The sequence below is a fragment of the Elgaria multicarinata genome, chromosome 2, assembly GCF_023053635.1.
Source record: "Elgaria multicarinata webbii isolate HBS135686 ecotype San Diego chromosome 2, rElgMul1.1.pri, whole genome shotgun sequence".
Taxonomy (NCBI): Eukaryota; Metazoa; Chordata; class Lepidosauria; order Squamata; family Anguidae; genus Elgaria; species Elgaria multicarinata.
The window spans coordinates 101,416,147-101,438,472 of NC_086172.1; the positions used below are offsets into that span (position 1 = coordinate 101,416,147).

General features: G+C 40.8%; 1 protein-coding gene across 1 annotated transcript in view; it reads right to left on the minus strand.

Annotated features, from left to right (window-relative positions):
* Window positions 1-19,785: 19,785 nt before the first annotated feature.
* Window positions 19,786-22,326, minus strand: part of KIAA1549L (KIAA1549 like) — a 190,479-nt gene continuing 187,938 nt past the window's right edge. Inside the window, exon 21 of the mRNA XM_063117318.1 lies at window positions 19,786-20,731. Within this exon, the coding sequence (XP_062973388.1) occupies window positions 20,450-20,731 (282 nt within the window). The 3' untranslated portion in view covers window positions 19,786-20,449. The remainder of the gene's footprint in view (window positions 20,732-22,326) is intronic.

Consider the following 22,326-nt stretch of genomic DNA (forward strand, 5'->3'; position numbering starts at 1 on the left):
CATTAGGAAGTTCTATGCATTAATCATGTGTTTTGTAAGGAATTACTTCATTTTGTCTGTCAGAATTTTCCCTCCAAGCAATTTAAATACATGACACTGAGTTCTAGTGTATACATGGGGGAGGGGGGACTTCTCTATCCAATTAACTCGCATGCATAATTTTGTTAACTTCTTTCATAGCTCTCTAGCTGTCTTTTTTTTAAAAAAAAAAACCAAATAGGCCCAAACAGCCTTTCCCTGTTGGGAAGGTGCCCCATATCCCTCCTAATAACTTCGGACACCTTTTTGTGCATCTTTTCCAGCTCTACAATCTCCTTTTTTTTTTGGATATGGGACCATCAGAACTGTACACAACGTTCCAAACATGGCTGAACCATAGACTGATATATGTGTGTTATGATACTGACAGATTCATTTCTCAATCCTTTCCCTAACAAAGACAGAACTGTCTTCCACCAGTATCTAGACCAGTCAACCATAGGGTGACCATTTGTGAATTGCCAACCAAAAAAAAGAGGAGATTCATCACAAAAAAAGAGGAAACCAATATGCATAACATTTGCATATTCTACTTTATATGTATGTAGGCGGTTTGGGAAATAATTATTCTAATTTAAATAGAAATACAGCACATCTCACCATGGTGGGGAAGACTGGGGCAAGGTCACCTGTGTGCCTTGCTCAGTGTGCAGTGGCACCTTCCTGCTCCTTCCAAATTTCTGAGAATTTGGGGCCAGGCAATGGTGATCTGGCCCCCTCCTACTTCTTTCCCCATCACTTAGAACTTATCTCCATCCCACAGGAGAAAGAAGCAGAAATTAGATTGGTGACAGATTTGGATCATTCGATTTGCACTGACAAGGAAAGAACTTGTGTAATCTATCAACAATAAAGATGAGTGCAATCAAGGGCGCCATCATGCTTAATTCCCACTGAAATCGATGGATTTTGTGAAATGCTTAGATGTCAACAGAAAGTCATGTGTGAACCCTCAAGCCAAACACAGGCCACTAGCCATATGGTGGCCAGGAAGGGCTCAAAAATGGGTGCTTATATTCCTTTGGAGGGCCTCATAGAACCCCCTGGACTCTTGGGCGGACCATTTCAGTGGACTGCTGTTTCTCTGTCTCTCTCCCTTGATTGTTTTATACTGCTGTGAGATTTGAGGTGGGATATGGATGTTGTGTGATTGACAGCAGCCCGTCCTGCATTACCCTACACACACATTCATTGTGGAACTTAGGAATGAGTTTTTGAGTCCTTTGGTTTAATTTTCTGCTTTTTTACTAGCACTTCAGGCTGTAGTTGTTGCAGGAGTGTGGAGCAGGTATGGGCAGAATTCAATGGGGTGCTTACAACCCCACTGAATCTCTTACAGCCCACCAATTAATTCCATTGTGTAAGTGCCCCACCACCACCCAAGGTCAATTTAGTAATTCCAGGCGAGCCAAAACGAGCAGAAAGGAGTGGAAACAAAAGAGAACTCTGTGACCTACTTCGTTCCTCTCTGCATCCATCAGGTCTTCCTCTAAGAAGTGCTCAATCTCCCTTCCATAAGCAATGGGTCCTGCTTGTGTGATGGAATCAGCAGGACCCACCACTCACAGAAGGAAACCGGTGAGCCAGAATAGAATCGGTGGGGGTGTAAGAACCCTATTGGATTCTGCCCTGTGTGTTTAGTAGTTTTGCAGGGGCAAAGTTGGAGAGATCTGTGGGTGCTGTTATTGTGTGTAGGGCAAGAAAGGATGTCTTGGAGGCAAGTAAGCAGGCCATTAGAGGGGAAGGGAAATCCAATCCTTAATGTGTTCTCCATTCCAGTTCCCTTCCAGCCAAAAACATCCAAGTGACTTCCTTCTTGATCAATGCCAGGTTCTGCTGCTGTCAGGTCAGTTAATGGTAAGACCTGGGTCACCCAGAATTTGATCCTGAATCAGCATGCAGATCTGAGATGCATTAGGGACATTTGTTTGGATGAGCTGGAAGGGTTTAAGCTGTCCCACCTTTACCCACTAGGTTTCTTGGTGCAGTAGCAAGCCAGGGCTGGATGATGAGGAGATGGCGCTGCAGTAATCGGTGGTATCGTGAGCCCATCCCTCTGACTGGGTTAGCGCTGTACACACATGGCCGCTCAAAGCTCTTCACCCTCTTAGTGGGAAATTGGAGGGCTGGGGGACACATTTTCAATTTCTCACAGGTAGGGCTCATCAGTGGCAGGGGTGTAGCACAGCTGCTTTCTTTTTTGCAAGGGTTTTAGGTTTGTTTCTGCTGCCACTGCATCAACTGCGTTGGCAGGCTGGCCTCTATTTTGCACCCACCACAATGCAGGTGTGAGGGGACAGTGCTCCAGGGAAGAAATGTGTTAATTAACAAAGTAGAGTAATGCCCCATCCTTGGAATGCCCACACACAGAAACTCAGTTGGCAGCAGCATTGTGAGCTTTTCAGCATAATGTTAAGGCTTACTTATTGGCCCAGGCGTTTTAAAGTGTTATGCTGGTTTATAGAATCATAGAATAGCAGAGTTGGAAGGGGCCTACAAGGCCATCGAGTCCAACCCCCTGCTCAATGCAGGAATCCACCCTAAAGCTATGTTTAGTATGCTGTCCGCAGTTTCTGCAGCTGAAACTCTCCCCACGGCCTGAGTTCGATCCCAGCGGAAGCTGGTTTCAGGCAGCCGGCTTGGGTCAACTCAGCCTTCCATCCTCCCGAGGTCGGTAAAATGAGTACCCAGCTAGCTGGGGGAAAGGGAATAACGGCCGGGGAAGGCAACGGCAAACCACCCCGCTATAAGGCCTGCCAAGAAAACGTCAGCGAAAGCTGGCGTCCCTCCAAGAGTCAATAATGACTCAGTGCTTGCACGAGAGATTCCTTTCCTTTCCTTTCCTGTTTTCATGCCTTTGATTTGTTTTTTTATCGTGGCATTATTTTATGGGTTTTATGGTATTATATTGTGGCGTGTTATAGTTTTTATATCTGTTGCATACCACCCTGATCAAAGAGCAGTTTAAAGATATTTTTTAATAATACAAATAATTTGCTGTTTTCTCATATGAGGCTCAGCTTGTGAAATGTTGGTAAAACATGTTGAATGCCTCACAGTCTTATTTATATTCTATTTTTGTTGGATGCATCTTTTAGTGCATCCCGTATCGCTCTCGCTTTCCAATGACTTTGCAGCCTCTTCTTTTCTGCTTTGTTTGGAGGAGTGGCAAGTGCAGTTCTGGGGGTGGGGGGAATCAACAAGATTCACCGAGAATTCTGACTTTTAAAAGAGTTACTTTATCCACTAGATGGCAGTATGCAACAATATTTGGACAGTTTAGTATTACAATTTTTTTTTAAAAAAAAACACCCACCACTTTCTGTAACTCTTCCCCCCCCCCTTTCTCATTTATGAATCATTTGCCAGTCCCTGCTGCCCCACACTGCCCCTCTGAATTCAGGATTTTTGTTTTTTAAAATGGCATCCATAGCAGCTACGGAGCACCTAAAGGATCAAAATTTGCTTGATAACACCCTAATTTTGATCCTAGAATCATAGAATAGTAGAATTGGAAGGACCTATAAGGCTATCGAGTCGAATCCCCTACTGAAGGCAGGAATCCACCTTAAAGCATCCCTGACAGATTGCTGTCCAGCTGACTCTTGAAGGCCTCTAGTGTGGGAAAGCCCATGACCTCCCTGGGTAATTGGTTCCATTGTCGTGCTGCTCTAACAGTCAGGAAGTTTTTCCTGATGTCCAGCTGGAATCTGGCTTCCTGTAACTTGAGCCCATTATTCGGTGTCCTGCACTCTGGGATGATACCTAGTGCTGATGGCACCATTTTAGAACAAAACAAAAAAATTAGTGCCTGCACGGAAGTATGGCCCATGAGGGGAGGGACAAGGGAGGGAAAGGAGCTCCAAGACCCCCTAAAGTTGCTCATCCCTGCCCTAAAGTATCTCTCATACCCAAAGTGATAAACATACCCCTAGCTAGATATACTACAGTGGCTGCTAAGATATACTACAGTTGCTTTGTAGCCACTGACTGAATGGGGTGAGACACCCTGACTTGTCCCCCCCCCCAATCTGTCAAAGGGTACGTTTCATTTGGCTAATATCGAAGCAGTGTTCTGTAGCTGAAACTGAAGAGCTCACACATTGCCCATTTTAGATTCAAGCATAGGGTGACCATATGGAAAGGGGGAAGGGGATTTCAGCAGGTGTCATTTGTATGCATGCAGCACCTGGTGAAATTGCCTGTTCATCACAACAGCTAAAGCTGCAGGGGCCCTGCCCTCTTGACCAGATACAACTGCTGAAATTCCCTTTTTGATACAACTGTTAAAAATACAGGAGCCCTGTCCTCTTTTCCATATAGTCACCCTATTCAACCCTGATTCTGATGAAGGTATTATATAGAGTAGTTGGCCAAATGAAGTTAAGCAACAATTTCAATTATTCTACAGCCTTGGCCAGGCATAAGAATCTTCAATTTGCCAGTAGGATGATACCATTTGTGGAATGGGATTTCCACATCACCTCCCACCCTCATCCTCCCATCCCCACAGCACTCACCAACACCCTCCACATCTCCTCTTCCACTCCTCCAGAGCAGATTTTAAGGTCATGTGGGGCTGGGGCTGCTGGAAAGAGGAGAGGACACGGAAGTCCCATTCCATACATTTTATTCTTCTGCTGGTGGAACGAAGATTCTGGATCCAACCCAGAGGTTTTTTTTTCATGGAAGACATCACATCTTAGCTGCAGATGTGTCTTGAGTGGTTGAACTGGTTGTGCACTAGAAAGGCATTAGGGAAGAGAGCTTCCTGAACTCTGGAACTTGCACTGACTTTTGTCTTGGACGGAGTAGCACTGCTTATGTTTCTTGCAGCTGTTTTGATCTGCATTGATACCTATGCCAGTAGTTATAATTGAGGGGCAGCTCTCATACAGGAAGGAAAACTTGGGACTGCCTTTTCATTGGATCCCCTGACTGTTACAAGCTATTGGAGTCAGAGCCTTGATATGTGGGACATAGTGAAAAGCCCTGATATGCAGGACATAGTGGGGGACTTCACTTTTTCTATAAACCATTACACCAATTCATTATTTATCAAGAGAATTCTGGATCTTTGAGGGGAAATGTATAAAAATGTGGTTACTACCTCACAAATTGGCAACTAATTTTTAATAGGGCCTTGTTTTGATTTGAGGAATGTCTGATAGGACAGTAATATTAATTGTGCCCACTGACATGTCTATCTAAGACAAGTCCCCCAAGTCTGAAAAATATTATTTTATTATTTATTATTTTTCTATACCCACCAATACCCAAAGCTCTTTGGGTGGGTCACAAAAGTTTAAAACATGAAAAAACATAATTTAAAACCTTTGCAAGCTGAAAAGCAATAAAACTGAAGTAGAAGTTTCAACAGCATCTCAAAAGAGCATACAGAGAGGGGGTCATTATGGCAGCTAAGCCACTCATTCTGAGACTCAGCAAAGCTTTTGCTATTGCTGACAATGAAGAATTAGAAGGGGGAAATTAAGGATCCCTTTGTCTGGGGCTCAACTTGCATGGAAGAAAATAGGCAGCCATCTGATGATGATGATGATGATGATGATGATGAAGAAGAAGAAGAAGAAGAAGAAGAAGAAGAAGAAGAAGAAGAAGAAGAAGAAGAGCTCTGCTAAAGCTTTAATAGCAATGTAAACTGAGAAGGGATAGGTAAGTAACTTATATGTGTGTAGTGGGAAGGTGAAACTCTGGCCTCATCTACACCAAGCAGATATTCCACTATGAAAGTGGTATGGAAGCAGTATATAAAAGGCAAGAGCCACACTACTGCTTTGTAATGGTACTGAAGTGCCCTGACAACTGTTGGGGGCCATGACACATCTACACCAAGCAGGATATAATACTATGAAAGCAGTATATGGTGTGCGTCATGGGCCCCAACAGTCGTCAGTGCACTTCGGTACCACTATAAAGCAGTTGTGTGGCTCCTGCCTTTTATATACCGTTTTCATACCACTTTCATAGTGGAATATCTGCTTGGTGTAGATGAGCCCTCTGTCAAAGCATTAGTTGGCTCTGCAGCTAGTGTTTAGGAGGTTAAAGTCCTTTGCCTGTTCTTGCATGGCCCTAAGCAACTGAGGTACAGAATGGGGGTGGGGAGGCAGACATGTACAAGGAAATTATGTTGAAGTCCAGAAGAGGAAATCTCTGGAATGAAGGCCATCTTGCCTAGCTCTACCTTATAGAGAAATTACAGAAAACTATGGAGTAGGGGGGGGGGAAACCAGTTCCCTTCCCACTTTTTCAGTTTTGCTTGTCAGATTGTAATTGTTGGATATAATTTATCCACATCTTGAAAGGCAGCCTTCTAAATGAACCCATCCATCTGCACTGTAATCAGAGAAACAACACTTAGAAAAGACTAGCAGACAACATTTTAAAAAATGTTAATCCCTCATGCTTTCGTTTCAGGAGCCTTAAGAATTCATTCTAAAAAAGATAGAAAAAAGCTAACTCTACACAAGTATCACTGTAAAAGACATCTCAGAGTAGAGAAACAATAGCCTCAGGCACAGTGCGTCTACAGTGATATTCATGTCCTCCTCCCTGGAATGCAGCAAATTCTTCCACTTCAGAAATCTGACACTGTTTTGGCTTCTTAGTGATGGGAACAGCTAGATACAGCACCATTTAGAGACAAGGAAGTATTTGAGATTTGTTTTGTTACAAGAGAAACGTATGAGCTTCCTAAGTTTTGTTCTAGTGATTCTGCTCCTGCTTCATTTTTTTCTTAAAACTATGCATTTAAAATTACAATTATGGACTATCAGATTATAAAATAACATTGAGTTGACACTACCTTTATTCACACTACAAAAGCCGCAGAAATATGGTGACCTGTAAAGGTAATAAATTCAACCAGCATTTGCTGTTGATTTTCTACTTCATCTAGGGAGGATTCTACATGTCGTAGTGAGGGTGCTTCCATGCGCCCCCAGAGCGATCGTGTAGCTTGCCTGTTCGAAGAGATGTCCTTGTCGCTGCCGCCGCCACCCACCTACCTCCTCGCCGGCCGGGTTGGAGAGCTCGCTCTCCGACCCGGCCGGCGAGGAGGTAGGTGGGCGGCGGCAAGGACGCCTCTTCCTCGTCTCTTCGAACGGGCAAGCTACACGATTGCTTTGGGGGCACACTGGGGGCGCATGGAAGCACCCTCAGTACGACGTGTAGAATCCTCCCAGGTCTTAGATTCTAAGGGGTAGGAGAAATTTTTTATTTATTTATTTATTTATTTATTGCATTTCTATACCACCCAATAACTGAAGCTAGAAAGTCTTTGAAAATAATGAACATATACACTTCATATGTCCATTACTCTCAAATAATAAATGCCTATTAGAGCACTAAAGGGAGGCAAGGCCCCTGTCTCTTAAAAATGTCTGAGAAAGATAAACGTTCCTCAGGCGCTGCTTCACCTTTTACAGTGGCATGCATCTACTGGCTGTCGCCCTTCCTCTTTTGGAATATGGTCACCCTTGTCATGTGGAATATGTAATATATTTTAACACGATTCTGGATTCACTTCTGGGTAAAAAAATTCTGTGCTTTTGAAGAGGCAAGTCTATATAACTAACGGTTTTAGAGAACAGGAGAATTAGTTGTTGAATCTGAGAACAGAAGAAAAAGGCCTGTTAAGGGAGCAGAGCATAATTGATATATTTCTCATATATTAAGTGCACAATGCTATGTATATTTGGACAGAAAAAAGTTCCTAAAACTCCCAGCATTCCCTAACCAGCTTGTTTTCTGGGCTTTTTTCCTGTTTAAACATGAATAAGATTGTCCCCTAGGTGACTGCCTTTTTAAAGGAACTCCTGTAATTTTGTAATGGTACCTCTAAAAAATGGCCAACACAATCATATTTCACCAGTGCTTCAGGATATGCACTAGCTGCCAGTCTGTTTCTGGGTGCAATTCAAAGTGTTTGTGTTCACTTTTAAAGGCCTAAATGGCTTGAGGCCTGAAAGACTGTATCATTCCATAGATACCTGAACTGAGGTCATTTTCATAGGCCCTTCTCTGACTCCCCATGCTTAAATAAGGTCAAGTGGGTGGCTAATTTGAAAAAGGGGGGCTTTTCAATGATGGTACCCAAGTTGTAGAATGACGCACCACAAAGAGGTGTGCCTGGAGCCCACATTGTGGTCTTTTCCAAACCTTTTTGCATCACTTTTAAAAATTGCATTAGTGCATTTTTAAATCTTTGTACTGTTTTTACTTTGGTTTTATTGTTTTAAATTTAAGGGTTTTGCATTGGGTTTTAATATTTTACTGTGTTTTATAGTTTTAAATTTTGCTTTGTGAGCTACTCAGAGCGCTTCAGCTATACAGAAATGTAAAAACTATAAATAAATAAATAACCTGGAGCTAATGCAAACCCTTAGCACACAATGGACTTTGGCCCAGAGGGGATCTAACTAGTCAAGTTAGAATGTGTCTTACCGTTTTTAAGTGTGCGTTTGGTAATATTTCGCCACATGACATATCGTTTGTGACATTTTATTGTTGTCTGTACTCCAGTTTTTATATTGAACGTCTCTGAAATATGTTGTTCTATTTGTTATGATGAGGTTGATTTCATCGTATTAAATGGGTTTCCTGTAGTTCTTAATTAGCCAATCGCATTCCTGGGGGCATGTTTATGTAATTTCCGCGCCCGAAGTTGGAGCCATTTTTTTCTTTCTAGCCTCTTTTTTGCAGACACATCCAGTTCACTTTTGGGAGGCTGCTGCTTGCTGGGTTGTTTGTAGGTGGAGGATTGTCTCGGAGAGAAGAGGAAGTGGGAGGGGAAATTGGCAGAATAGAACAAACGGATTTCTTTTCTTAGTGTGGCCAAAAGGAATGCATTCCCACGGAAAGAGAAAAGTAAGTAAACATTTTAAAAACTGCTACATTTTAAATCGTTCAAAAACAAAATGTTCAATGACTGTAAAAACAATGTTTCATATACTAGTGTAGATCCCCTCCCAGTCATTTACCATGGCATTTTGAATGCTAGAAGTCTACCAGAAAAGGGCACTACAGAAAGAGGCAAAATTATGGAGGGTGTTATTTGGCTTCACTCTTCCTGACCACGCCCCTTGCAGTGAAGTTTATATGCAGAGAGACAGTGTCCAGTTTTGGTAATAATATTTGCAACTTTCCTTACATGTTTTAGTTTTATGTAATTGGGGAAGAATGTCAGCATATCTAGAGACATACATAGGTTTCTTGCACCCTGGAAACACACTCACAATTTTCCTGTTACACGTGCCTTTGACAAATCAAGCTCAGGAAAAACTACTTTTGCTAGTTTGTAGCAACAGCTTTACCCCCATACCGACTGACAGGTGCTTGTGACATCCTCCTCAGAGCAGTTTTGTAGCATTTTGAAATGGATCCTGGGAATTTATTTTTTCCAGGCAATGATGGGCATTGTGATTGTTTAAATATACAAGCAGCTCTTTGAAGAATTAAAAGGAAGGGAGACAGGCTGTCTGAAGCAGAGGGTAAGCAGGTGGGAGACCGATGACAGAATCAACTGTGGAATTTCTTGTAAGCACGTCCGGTGTGTTGTGAACACGCACTGAATTCTCTTTGAAAGTCCATCTGTATGCGCTACAGAGAAACAAGCCACAAAAAGAAGCCTCTAATAAGAGTAGAAAGTTGGAGGCAACAAACCTTACCTTAACATCAAAAGTCTATGTGCTCAATTCTGTAGCACCAAAGTGGCCCTCATACACAAGCCAAAGTAAACAACCCCGCTCCTAGCTTGCAGGGTGTGACCATAGATATATAAAATACACAGTGCACCATAACCTCTGAAACACAACCTTCAATGCAGTCCTCAATGGATTGAGTCATTATTTGTTTGAGGGCAATTACAATTCTGTACATCTAACTCCCTCTAATATTAATAGGCTTTATACAAGTAAGACTTAGCATAAACTATGCCCTGAAATCTCCGATCATACTCAAGAGAGGAGTGAAGTGAACTCAGTTCACTTAATAATAATAATAATAATAATAATAATAATAATAATATGTGTACTACTGCTGTAATTGTATAATTAACACTGTTTCATTGTGTCTGTGTTGGGAGTGTATGTATATATTGTTCTGTTCAAGAACAACACGTTACTTGACTGTACTCAGGCAAAGGAATGGGATCTGAAACAGTGTATAATATTAATGCATTAAGCATGTTTCAATTTGTTGTTCTGTTGTCAAGGTTCAAAATTATTATTTCCAGGAGCTTATCAAAGACATTAAAACACAAACACACACGGTTAAGAAAAATGACCAAACTACTTTGTAATCCTGAACAAAGGTACCAGAGTACCAACCCTTTCTCTGAGCCCAAATCATGGCCTTGTGGGTTCATAAAGCATAGTGACTGTTATCAGAAAACATGTGCATACAACATCGGATAGCTATATAGTTATGGATACCTCATTATATGGAAGTATTGTAATGCTGCAATGTACATAAACGGGCACTAGGTGGTGACAAAGTGTTATACCCACAGAGGGGGAGAGGAAGGAGATGTCCATTGAGCCTGTTGTCTGAGGTGAAACAAAGGAATAACAATGCAATCCTAGGCATGTCTACTCAGAAGTAAGCCCCACTGAGTTCAATGGACCTTAATCCCATGTAATTGTGTGGTACTGCAACCTAAATTCTGAATTTCTGTTGAAGAAGATATGCACTAAAGCATTGGGTGGAATATGTTAATATGGGTATTATCATTAGTAGTAGTAGTAGTAGTATCCCGACTTTTGCCCAATGCTGGGCAAAAGGCAGCTTTCAAATTTAAAATATATACAATTAAATCCTATAATTATAAATATACAAAATGTTAAAAAATATAATTAAATATGCTTCAATATTAAAATATTTAAAACATTTAAAATCCGCATAACAATTTTAAAAATCCTATGCATAGACAGAGGTCCAGACTATTTGCCAAAGGCCTGCCGGAACAAAACATATTTTACCTGCCTCCGGAAGCACATTAAGGAAGGAGCCGGAGAAGGGAGTTCTGAAGAGATTAGAAGCAGCAGTAAATAACTGAAGAGAGCTGCAAAACTTAAGAAAAGCCCATATGAATTAACCAAAGTGTGTCAGCAGTCCTGAGAATATCACCAGGCCTGGCCAATGAAAGAACTGCTGGAGGGACGCATAGGCCTGTGCACACCCCCAAAAGACAGTATCAAGTGATATCTGCGCCATTCAGTTTTGTGTTTGCTATTGTTGCCCTCAGCATCCTTTCTCCAGTCTTCCTGCTTTTATTACTTTCTGAATTGTCACCAGTGCTCAGGATACAGGGGATTTGCCCCCCACCCCCACCCCTTATCTAGTTATGGGGGCATACTTTAGCTTTTTTAAAAGAAGTTTTATGGGCCTTCCTACCTTTACCCTTATAATTTAAGCACTGCTTGTGACTGCCCCATTACCTCCTGTTTTAATTTTTTTCCCATATAAAAACTTTGAATCTTGCCCCCTCCAGCATCTTGTTCTGTAATTAGAATGTAAGCCTAAGCGGCAGGGTCTTGCTATTTACTGTTTTACTGTTTTACTCTGTACAGCACCATGTACATTGATGGTGCTATATAAATAAATAATAATAATAATAATAATAATAATAATAATAATAATAATAATATCAGGATTTTAGGGAAGCCCAGAAATGACAATTGGCACAGTATTAATTTCTTCTTCTTCTTCTTCTTCTTCTTCTTTCTTCTTCTTCTTTCTTCTTCCCTTGTGCATACAAGCATAACGTTCAACCTTTAAGATGGCCTTTCTATAAGGAAACAGACATTTCTGTGTCTAGCAGCTATGCCTTCTTTCATTTTCTAGAGTAGGCAAAGGAGGCCCAATCCAGATCTTAATCTTCCTTCCTCAATCTAGATTGGCACCCCTTTATGTATTCTAGAGTAGGTTGCTTAGCTCCTAAAGACATTTTTAAAGTAATGTTTGTTTTGAGCCTTAGAATATGCAGTTCTCAATATTCAAAACGCATGTTTGGAAGCCTGGACATGAAGCAGAAATATACCCATGTTCATTGAAAAATTATAATCTCAGACAGGTTGGGAATCAGTTGTGCTTTTTAACTAACAATAACTAACAGAGTTCAGAATTCAGAGAGACATTTCACAATGGAGAAACAACATGTATCAAGGGATGGTGTTGTAAATGCAGGGGCATATACAGAAAATCAGAATTCCTTAACCCCAGATGTTTTGGACTACAACCCCCAGCATACTAATCTGTAATCAGTGGAATATAATTTCAGTTTCCTTTGTGTTTTCACCAAAATGCCAGAATCTTAGAATCATAGAATAGCAGAGTTGGAAGGGTCCTATAAGGCCATCAAGTCCAACCCCCTGCTCAATACCTGGCTTATCTCCAAGCATGCTTGACTATTGGCCATGCTGGCTGATGCTGATGGAAGTTGAAGCCCCATCCACCTGGGGCTTCAACTCCCATCAGACTGGGTATAGAGGCATCAGCTTAAAATAGCTGCAGTTCAGACATAGAGGGAGTGGCTCCATCCACACCAAAATGGGATAACAGCTGGAAGTCACCAGTTGGAGACAGGGTAAAGGTTACAGGATGTTGACAATCACTTCTTAGAAAAGCAAGAGTTGATTTGTGGGTTACCTTAATTACATGGTTGCCAATTCCAATATTGTCTATACAACTCAAATAATATTAATGAGACTATGGCCATAGCTAGACACGGCTTTATCCCAGGGTGATCCCCGGGATCATCCCTGTGCATCCACATGATGCACAGGGGATCCCAGGAGGGATGATCCCTCCCTTGCCCTAGGATCTCGCCCTCCACTTTGGCCCCGGTTTTTCTGCAGTCCCGGGCTGAGCCCAAAGCTGCGGAACGTGTGGCCGGGCGTCACAGGTTGACCCAGCTCCGCGCGATTCCTCGCAAGGAGCTGCACCCATCAGGGTTGGGTGGGGGGAGTGGGAAAAGTAATTTAATTTTTTAAAAAATCCTTACCTGTAGTGCACGAGCATTCGTGCACTGCTGCCCCTTTAAGTTTTTTTTTTAAATGGCGACGCCTCTCCTTCTGAGGTTGTGTGTCGTGTGTAAACAGAGGAGGGATCTCGTAATAAACACAACGCGAGATCATCCTTCCTCCGTTGCGGGCTAACCGGTAGGTCTAGCTAAGGCCTATGTGGTGGGGCCATTTGATGCAATTATTTCTCACGCTAACCTTTCCAACCCCAGTTGAGGTGTTGTACTCACACAGCAATCATTTATTTAAATGCACAATATATGTTTGGCACCGTACAGATTTTTTTAAAAAGCAACAACACAGAATCAGCCTTTGCCTGTAGGCCAAATAAAACCAGGAAACTAAAGCACAAGGAATTTAGGAGAAAAGGGAAACTAACCATCAACTTCCTAGAGAACTAACCACTTTTATATCCTTCGCATATTGTCTTCCCGTTACATTAAAGCTAGAAGAAGCAAAAACTAAGCCTCATGGCAAAATCAATGAGCTTGCAGCCAGGACTGAAGATTGCCCAAATGCAAGATGCTTATTTAGGGCTTCCAGCCAACGGGAAGGCTCAGCTGAGAGATTACCAGCAGATCAGCAAGACTTTGTGGACCCCAATTGTTTAACAAAAGCAACAATAAAAGCCTGTGGTCTGACACACACTTGCCTGATGCATAGGCAAGTTCTTTATCTCTTTGCTCCACTGTTTTCCAGCAGAAAATGAGACTTTATGCTTCCTTAAAAGTACAAGTAAAGAAAAATGATGATCTCTCAGCCTCAGTGTTCCTCAATTGGAAAGATGAATATTAATTAGTTGCATTCAACCAGATCTTTGCACAGCTCTGCCAGCCAAATTTTGTAATCAGACAAATGGAGTCTTGTACTTACAAAATTATCTCAGAGTTTGGTTCAATAGGTGCAGTAGATAACGGGCTCTATCACCTAAGCCACCTGGTTCTTGTTGGTGGTATTCAGGATTTAATTTAAAGAAGTAGACCCCACAAGCCTATCTGCCCACCCCTCCAATAGGCTAAAGACTTTTCTTATTAGTTACCACCCCACTTAGACCAAACCAGGCATTACTTCAAATCCATATCTAGCAGCTACATATTCTTCATTTTTACTCAATGGACAATGGAACCAGTTACCTAGGGAGGTTGGGCTCTCCCACACTTGAGGCATTCAAGAGGCAGCTGCACAACCACCTGTCAGGTATGCTTTACGGTGGATTCCTGCCTTGAGCAGGGAGTTGTAGTCAATGGCCTTATAGGCCCCTTCCAACTCTACTATTCTATGATTCTCTACAGTAGGTGCAGAACTTAAAAGCACCCATCTATGCTACAGTCCCAATCTGGATCGTATCCTCTGCACCTAGAGTAAAATTGAAAAAAGATGTAGAGACTTGTAACAGAAGAGTGAGTGGAAGGAATAACTGACCAGAATGGAATATTGGGTAGAGCTAATGGCAGTTTTTTAAAAAATCAGTGAAGAGGACAGGGTTATGGGGAGTTTGGGGAAGAAGGGTGTTGTTAGGATGGAGAGAGTTAGTGAAAGGAATAAGAATCCAGAAGTAGCAAAGTTAATTAAAAGGTAGATTCACATATGGTGTGTAAATGAGAAGGGATAGATAGAAATTATTGAAGCATAGATGTGGTATTTGATTTTTAGAACATCATCACCACTATTAAGGTAGTATTTTCTTCTGAATGTTGGCCTGTTAAATATATTATTATTATTATTATTATTATTATTATTATTATTATTATTATTTTAAGTACCTATATTCTGGCCTGGGTGGAATTGAGGCTTGGTATATCTCATCCCACCTGCTGAGGATATAAAGAGCAGAATCCTACTGCTTTCTATAAATCAGTAGATGGTGGCAGCTGGTGTTTTGGAGGAGTCCTGAGTAGTCTGGACACAGTGGCCTCTAGCAGCCAGATGTATTTATAACCCCTAAATACATCATCAGCTAGATACAGATGTAAAGTAATGTCTGTTCTGGCAATCAGCTATTTGTGAAATCTTGAAAATCAGTGCAGCTGCTATAATGTGGTAGCTTCACTAAACTAGAGTGAAATCCTATAAAAGGCATGAAGGAGCTGTGAAGTGTGAAGGTGCTAGGAATAAGGAAGTTTGAGATATATGCCAGCTGAAGACATGGAAGTATACATAGGACAGGAAGTGTCAATGGACTGCAAGAGTACTGAAGCAATGAATAACTGAAGGGAAAAGTTTGAGCAAGGAGGCAAGACGTTTTTGTTTTGTTTTAAAAGGAAAAAACAAGCATGAAGCTTAAGAGTTAAGGAGGGTCTTGTGTTGCTGATGTGAAGCATTATTGAGGTGATAATTTACTTAAATTTATTGTAAAGTAGATGCAGGCCTCTAGTATGTATGGAATTCAGTACTACTATCAACATTTGTATATGTTGGTTGACTAAAATACTGCACATATTTCTACTCTACCCCCATACACCAATAGACAACTAATACATCACACAAATACAGAACATCTATTTCTGATCATTATTGTGTGGATACTCTTATGGTTATATCTTTTATTTTTGCTGATTTGTTAACTTATATTTAGTTAGTTTAGAGCAAATCATTAAACTTGCATATAAAATTAGAATAGATCTTTAAATTTGCATATAAAAGCATTTTGTGGTTAAGAAGGTTCACTTCCAAAATATTTGCGGGATAAAGACATTTTCGTATGTTTTCTACTTTACAGGGAGATGATGCAAAAATCCCTAACTGAAAACTATGTTGCAACTGCTGCCATACAAAAGGTTTAATACATAAAATATTATTTATACATCATATTTTAGCTTCATGACTGCATTTTGTGCTCACAGTATATATTAGAACATAGTTTCTCTTTCGAAAAATGTCCTACTTCGTTTTATAACAAGTCTCCTACTTTCAACTGTTTCAAATTATGCAAAAGTGTTACTAACCAAGTGCTATTGAATTGGGAAATTAATACAAATAGGCTTCCCCGCCCAACCTAAGTTTGGGCGGGAAGGCAACGGTTGCAAGTGGGGAGGGGCAAGCAAGAAGAGGATTCACGTGGCTCTGTTGATGAGCCTCGTGAGCCAAGGGCGGAGCCACGGCTATAAGAAGCCACACCGCCCGAGGCTCGGCCTCTTTCATTTTCGGCTCCCTCCCTCCTGCCCGTTCCTAGTGTGGGATTAGCCAGCTGCTTCATTTGGAAGAAGGGCTAAGTAGGAATTTTTCCACCCGGTGGTTTTTGCCTACTTCATACTAGGGACGTTAGGGCGGTCTGGGTTATAAGCAGGTTAATTCGTTGGCAGGAAGGTGCAGGAATGTAAACATAGGACAGCGATGGTGAGCTCACTGGCACCCTTGACGGTGAGCTGCATAGCCAGAGGACCTGCTCCTCGGGGTTGTGCGGCTCGCGAGTCAGGCTATGGTGTGCAGTTGGAGACCATTCGGGCTGCATCTACCCGCTGTCCCTTATGGCAGCGGGCGGGGGTCAAGGGGGATGGTCTCCCCACACTCTCAGAGTGTCGAATAAGCAAGGAGCCGGTAAAACGGCTTCTTGTTTTGATGAGTGGCTCGCCCTTTGACAGGCAGTAGGCCTGAATAGTATAGAGATTCCCGCACTGTCACACTCAGATCCAGGGAGGGTGGATTAACCAGATTATTCAATAAAGAGGCCCTAGTTATACCCAATGCTCTGGTGTCTGTGTCTTCTTTCATGCGTCCTCCTTCACTCGCAACTCCATCTATCAATTTTGCACTGCAGGGAGCATTTTTATAAAGTGTTCACTTAACGAGGATGCAAAGTAATTATAAAGGGCAGTAACCTATACTGCCGATGCACCAGCCCAACAGAGAGCTAGTGGTTCTATAAGCTAACCCAAACAAGTAGAAATGCTGATCTGACCTGAACCACTGGCTTGTCCTGATCCAAAAACAAGGATTTACACTTGTTCCACAGTTTCCAAAAAAAACCTGGTGCAATGGAATGAGCAGGAGTGCAGCAGGATACTGCCCAGTGTATGTAGACTAATCTCTGAAGGAATACTGATTCATTGTTATTTTCCCAATGAGCAAATATATTGGCTAGAAAGAAACCAGTGTAAAATTGTGTACTGGAATCAGTGGGACTTACATATTTAACTTGGTACTGGATTGTGGCCACTTAGGCGAAGAGCCACTTTCTTTTGAATACTGACTTCCCAATCTTTTAGAAGGATTATTAATGAAAATAAGACATGGAGGCTAAAGGTTTTAAAAACATGAAGGCATTTGCATGGCTGACGTTCAAGATCCTAAAATGTAATTTTGTAGTAATGCTCTTACAGACCTTCTAATATTTCCTGTGATTAATTAAAAGTATGTTTTAAAACAGAGAACTGGCATTCTTAATTAGCGTTGACTGAAAGCAGTATATCAATTTCTTATAGTATTTTAAACATAATTTTAGATTTGATTAGTATTGAGTTATTTTCAAAATAAAATTAAGGAGTTAGCAGAGGCAATTTCTTCCATTTAATTGAAATATTAAATACTTGACATTAAACTGTTATCCACAAGGCAATGCACCTCACCTCCCCCAAAAACCACAGCCCTCAATCTGGGACCATCTTCTTTCTTAACTTATGCTGTCCACCATACCATACCCACTCTTAGTGAAACTGGCTGAAACAGAAGTGTCCCAGAGTGTGAGCAGCACCCTGAGGTGCCTGGCAACAGGATTCCTCAGCATCTCTATTGGGGGTTTATCCCTTAGGAAAGTAGTTCTAATTGTTTGTCTCCTTTGTGTAGACATAGATGGAAGCAAACACATTCAAGTGGCTGTAATCCCCACTCAGTGTTATCAGAAATCTGCCTACATTGATCAGAATGCATTTGCCACATTTTTCACCTCCACTGTCAGTTACAGGATGTAGGAACAGACAACTGAACACAACTCGATGAATATACTCTATTACAATAATACAAGAAATATTGCCTGATAGAAAATTAAAACATTTTTTTTAGATTCATTTTTATGGGAGACTGAGTTTCTTTGGTACTTCAATAAGGTTGTCTTGCTATATACATATATAATCTCCAATCTTAAAGTTGATTTTTAAAAATTATCTTTTACAATTGATTCGTGATTAAATATTTACTGTTCCTAGCAGTTTGAGCATTTCTATAAATATACACTAACTATTTACATCATGATTAAAAAAATACATTTTATTTATATGCAATTTGTTTAAATAACAAGACATTAATTACACCAAAGGTTTTGCAGTTATTAAGACATTTGGGGATATCTTCATCTATACCATGATAGTTAAGTAGCAGTCTTGGCAATGTTTTTCAATTTTCAAAATAGCTTTGCTTAAAATGTATGTGCTTTAACCATTTCGAGTCTCCTATTTCCATTTTCTGTCTCTCTACCTGTTAAGACTGTTAATTCATGACTAGAAACTACATTTTCTCTTTACTTGCATCAGTAAAGCCCAAAGAAACTCATAAAAATGAAATTAGCTGATTAGAGGTCATTACAAAATTAAAGCTGAATAAATCAATTGGCTAAAGGATATATTTTACTCCTGCAGTCATCAATTATATCAGTTTGGTATCCCACAAGCAGTCTCGGTCCTAAAATTATAAATGAAGAACTAAGGGCAGAATCCAACAGGGTGCGAACATCCCTACTGGTTCCTTTCTGCCTCACCAATTCCCTTCCGCAAGCAGTGGATCCTGCCATTTCCATTGCACAAGACGTATCTACCACTTACACAAGGGAAAGTTAGCGCAACCTGCCCCTAAATGAGCGTAAATGCTCATTTCTAGAAGCAGGTCAGCAGAGCTTCCTTATGAGAACTTTGCCGACCTGCCTTCTTCTGGAAATGGAGCATTTCTGCTTGTTTTGTGTTGCACCCTAACAAATCAGAATCCAATTGGTGGAGGCACAACCCCCACCCCCACCCCAAATTGGATTCTACCCTAAGGAATTGTTCTGTAACTATTGTTCTGTAACAGTCCATCATTTTTTTTCAGCTGCCAAAGATAAGTCAACATGGAGTCACATTCTGCTATCATATTATTATTATTATTATTATTATTATTATTATTATTATTATTATTATTATTATTTAAAAAAGAGGAAGCTGTATTTTCAGAATTACATTTAACTTTCAGAATCTACAGCCTGGTTTGGCAAAATATCACCTCCCAACCACTATTTACAGAATATTATTTTGTTCAATCCACACCTGTCTACTTATCTACACTTTATTATAATCAATAGATTGTAGTCAACCCCAAAAGTTACTGTGATTTCTTAATCAGTTAGCATAGTTATTACTCAAGTGTAATCCAAGTCAGTCATAGCTCTGGTCAGCTGTTTCTGGCACTAGTTCACTAGAAGTCATTGTTTATAAGAGAAAAAGGACTGAGCTCTGTGTTAAACAGAGGTTTTCTTGTAAAAGCAGGTGCATTCATTATTCCAAACTAAGACAGACTCAAGGTTCTCAAATTCACCACATTCATGATCTCTTCAGAATGAAAACCTTTTTGAATATAGGACACACTCAGAATTTGTTTTCACTAAAAGGTTCCAGGGTGCTGTTAACACCCACTTACTTTGTCAATTTCCTTTCCCATTTGAAGGTAGAGAGACAGAGTATTGAAAACACTTCTGTGTTACTCAATAGTAACATTACACCAGCTCTTTAGATACCAATTATGCTAGTAAGCCTCTTCAGAGTTCTCCCTCTTTTCTGGTTTTTGGAATATGAACAAAGATTATGAGTGTGTGGATATTTACAAAGGACTCTACAGGATTCATTCACATCACATTTTATAGTTCAAATGTGGTTTCTAGGCAGAACTGAGTTCTATTGCTTTGTTGCAGTCAGTCTTTTGATACTGTGTTCCAAAATGTATCAGCTTGACCAATAATATATAACTATATGGCCCTTTAGTGTCATAATATTAGTATTGTTTCTTTTTGATCCAGAAGGATAAAGTTTACTTTTTACATGCATATTTGTGCTTCCCAAGCTCTTAATATACTGGAACATTAGACAGGCATATGGTTTAAGTACTGTTTCCAACAACAGAGGCTCCATGGAACAAGAGGTATTTGACAGACAATTGCATATGATAATATATTACATCCATATTTAAACAAAGTTGCTAGGGAACACCTGCCTTAGGAGACAGAGAGCAGATCTTCAGGCTGACTGTTCTATTTACTCACATTTTAGAAAAAAAAGAAGAAGAAGAATCCAGTGTTGACTGTTTCAGAATAGGAAAAACATGGCATTGCTTTGGCACAAGCCACGACAAGTCTGATTTAGAAGCTAGAAGCCTATTAGTGTTGTGATGCAAACTTTCTGTGCATGAAGCCATCAGACCTGAAACTCAAACATGTCTGTTTGTTTCTTGGCTAGCTTGGCTACTTCTTCTCTTATTGCCTTCACCAGGGCAGCTGTAGAAAGGTTGGGGAGAGGGTTATCCGAAGGGTCGTTTTCTGTTAGGCTCTGTTGAGAAGCAGCAGTTGAGGGCAGCGGGGCTTGTTCCAGGCTCGGGTGCATATTTGCTGGCTGGCTGTACTGACGAGGAAGCCTCGAAGGAGAGTTGTGCTGATAGTGCGGCCTTGAATACGCTTCTATGTAGCCAGGCAATGGGACCTATAGAAGATTTTAATTGACAAATAAATTGCCCTCAGATTAAATTATTTACTTAGTTATTAATACAATACAGTGATTCTGCAATGGTTGCCATGTGGAAAGATGGCACTCAGGGGCAAAAATCAGAAAATAATTGGCATATGTATTAATAAAAGCCATTTTGGGGAGGAAAAGATTGCATGCATTCTTTGCAATGATAAATCAGTGTGCTATTTGCCAAAACCATTCAGTTTCCAAGAATAAACCATTTTATCACAGCAAAGAAACTAGACATAATGATGCATCTGTATAGGCAAGTATAGAGATGGTAATTTGTCCAAGGCCTTACAGTAAGTCTGTGATTAAGACAGGTGATATAACTGTGGGTTAAATGAGAATGTAACCCTTTCCCCCTATTCCTGAAAAATGCAGTTTCTAACCTGTGGTTTCCTGATCCCAAAAATCAGAAGACCGTGCCCCACACTCAAAATCAATCCTTTGGCTTCATTACTAATCTACAGAATTTTCGTTCACCCTATCTTAACCAGAGTTAGGTCATTCCCTAAATGATGGAATTATCCAGGCATGCTTCCAAAATTCTCCTTGCCTGATTTTCTCCCTGTACTTTGGAGCTTTGAATTATCTCACTGTGTTTCCAAGTAGAACTGATAGGCTTGGAATTCTCTATAGTTCTGTTGGGGTGTGTAGGGGTGTTTAAGATCTCCACACTTGTAGAGAGCACTGTACCTGCAGAGTTTGCCTCAGCTTTCAGTTTCTTCAGTACATTTGTGTCTCTCCTCTTACCCCACCCCCGGCTGACAAATGTGAATGTGTAGATTGATAAAATATACCAATAAATAAATAAATTGCAATGTGTTCATACATACAAACTGTGGTGTAAATATTCTTTTTTTACATGATCTTTTACCAAAGACTACATTTGTGCATCAGTAAAACACTGTACAAAAAAAGAATCTTGATGTAATTGTATGTGCAATTGCATCAAGATTGCTTTTTTGGCAGTATTTTATCAATGCACATGTCATTACCAGTAACATAGCATGTTGTGGGGGGGGGGGGTGAATTAAAACTGTGGCAAACTAATTACTTTTAGAAATTCTCCTAAGCCCTATTACAGAGCAATCCTATGGCCCCTAGACATTGTCTGAGGGACTATAGGATCCTGGGGATCCCCCCCCCAAGGATGGAAACAGTGCTCTGATCTTGGAAGGGGGAGTTGGAGAAAGAACAGCACCAGCCAGCTTCCGAAGTCAGAAAAGCAATCCTGGAGAAGGGGGAAAGGGGGTATTTTGGTGGCTGGGGTGGTTTGGAGAATGGAGAGGCCATGATTAGAGATGTAAACTTCCAGAAATTTTAAGGCTCTGGGGTGGGGGGAGTCTATCCCCCCTGCCAGAAATATGGGATATTTGGGGGGGAATTGAAAAGTAAGCAATATCTTCATTTTAGCACTATTTATAGTTTTAATATCACTTTTTGGTTTAACACAACCTTCCCCAATCTGGTGCCCTCCAGATATTCAGCTCCCATCAGCCTTAGGCAGTATTGCCAATGGTGAGGAATCCTGGGCACTGTAATCCAAAACATCTGGAGGACAC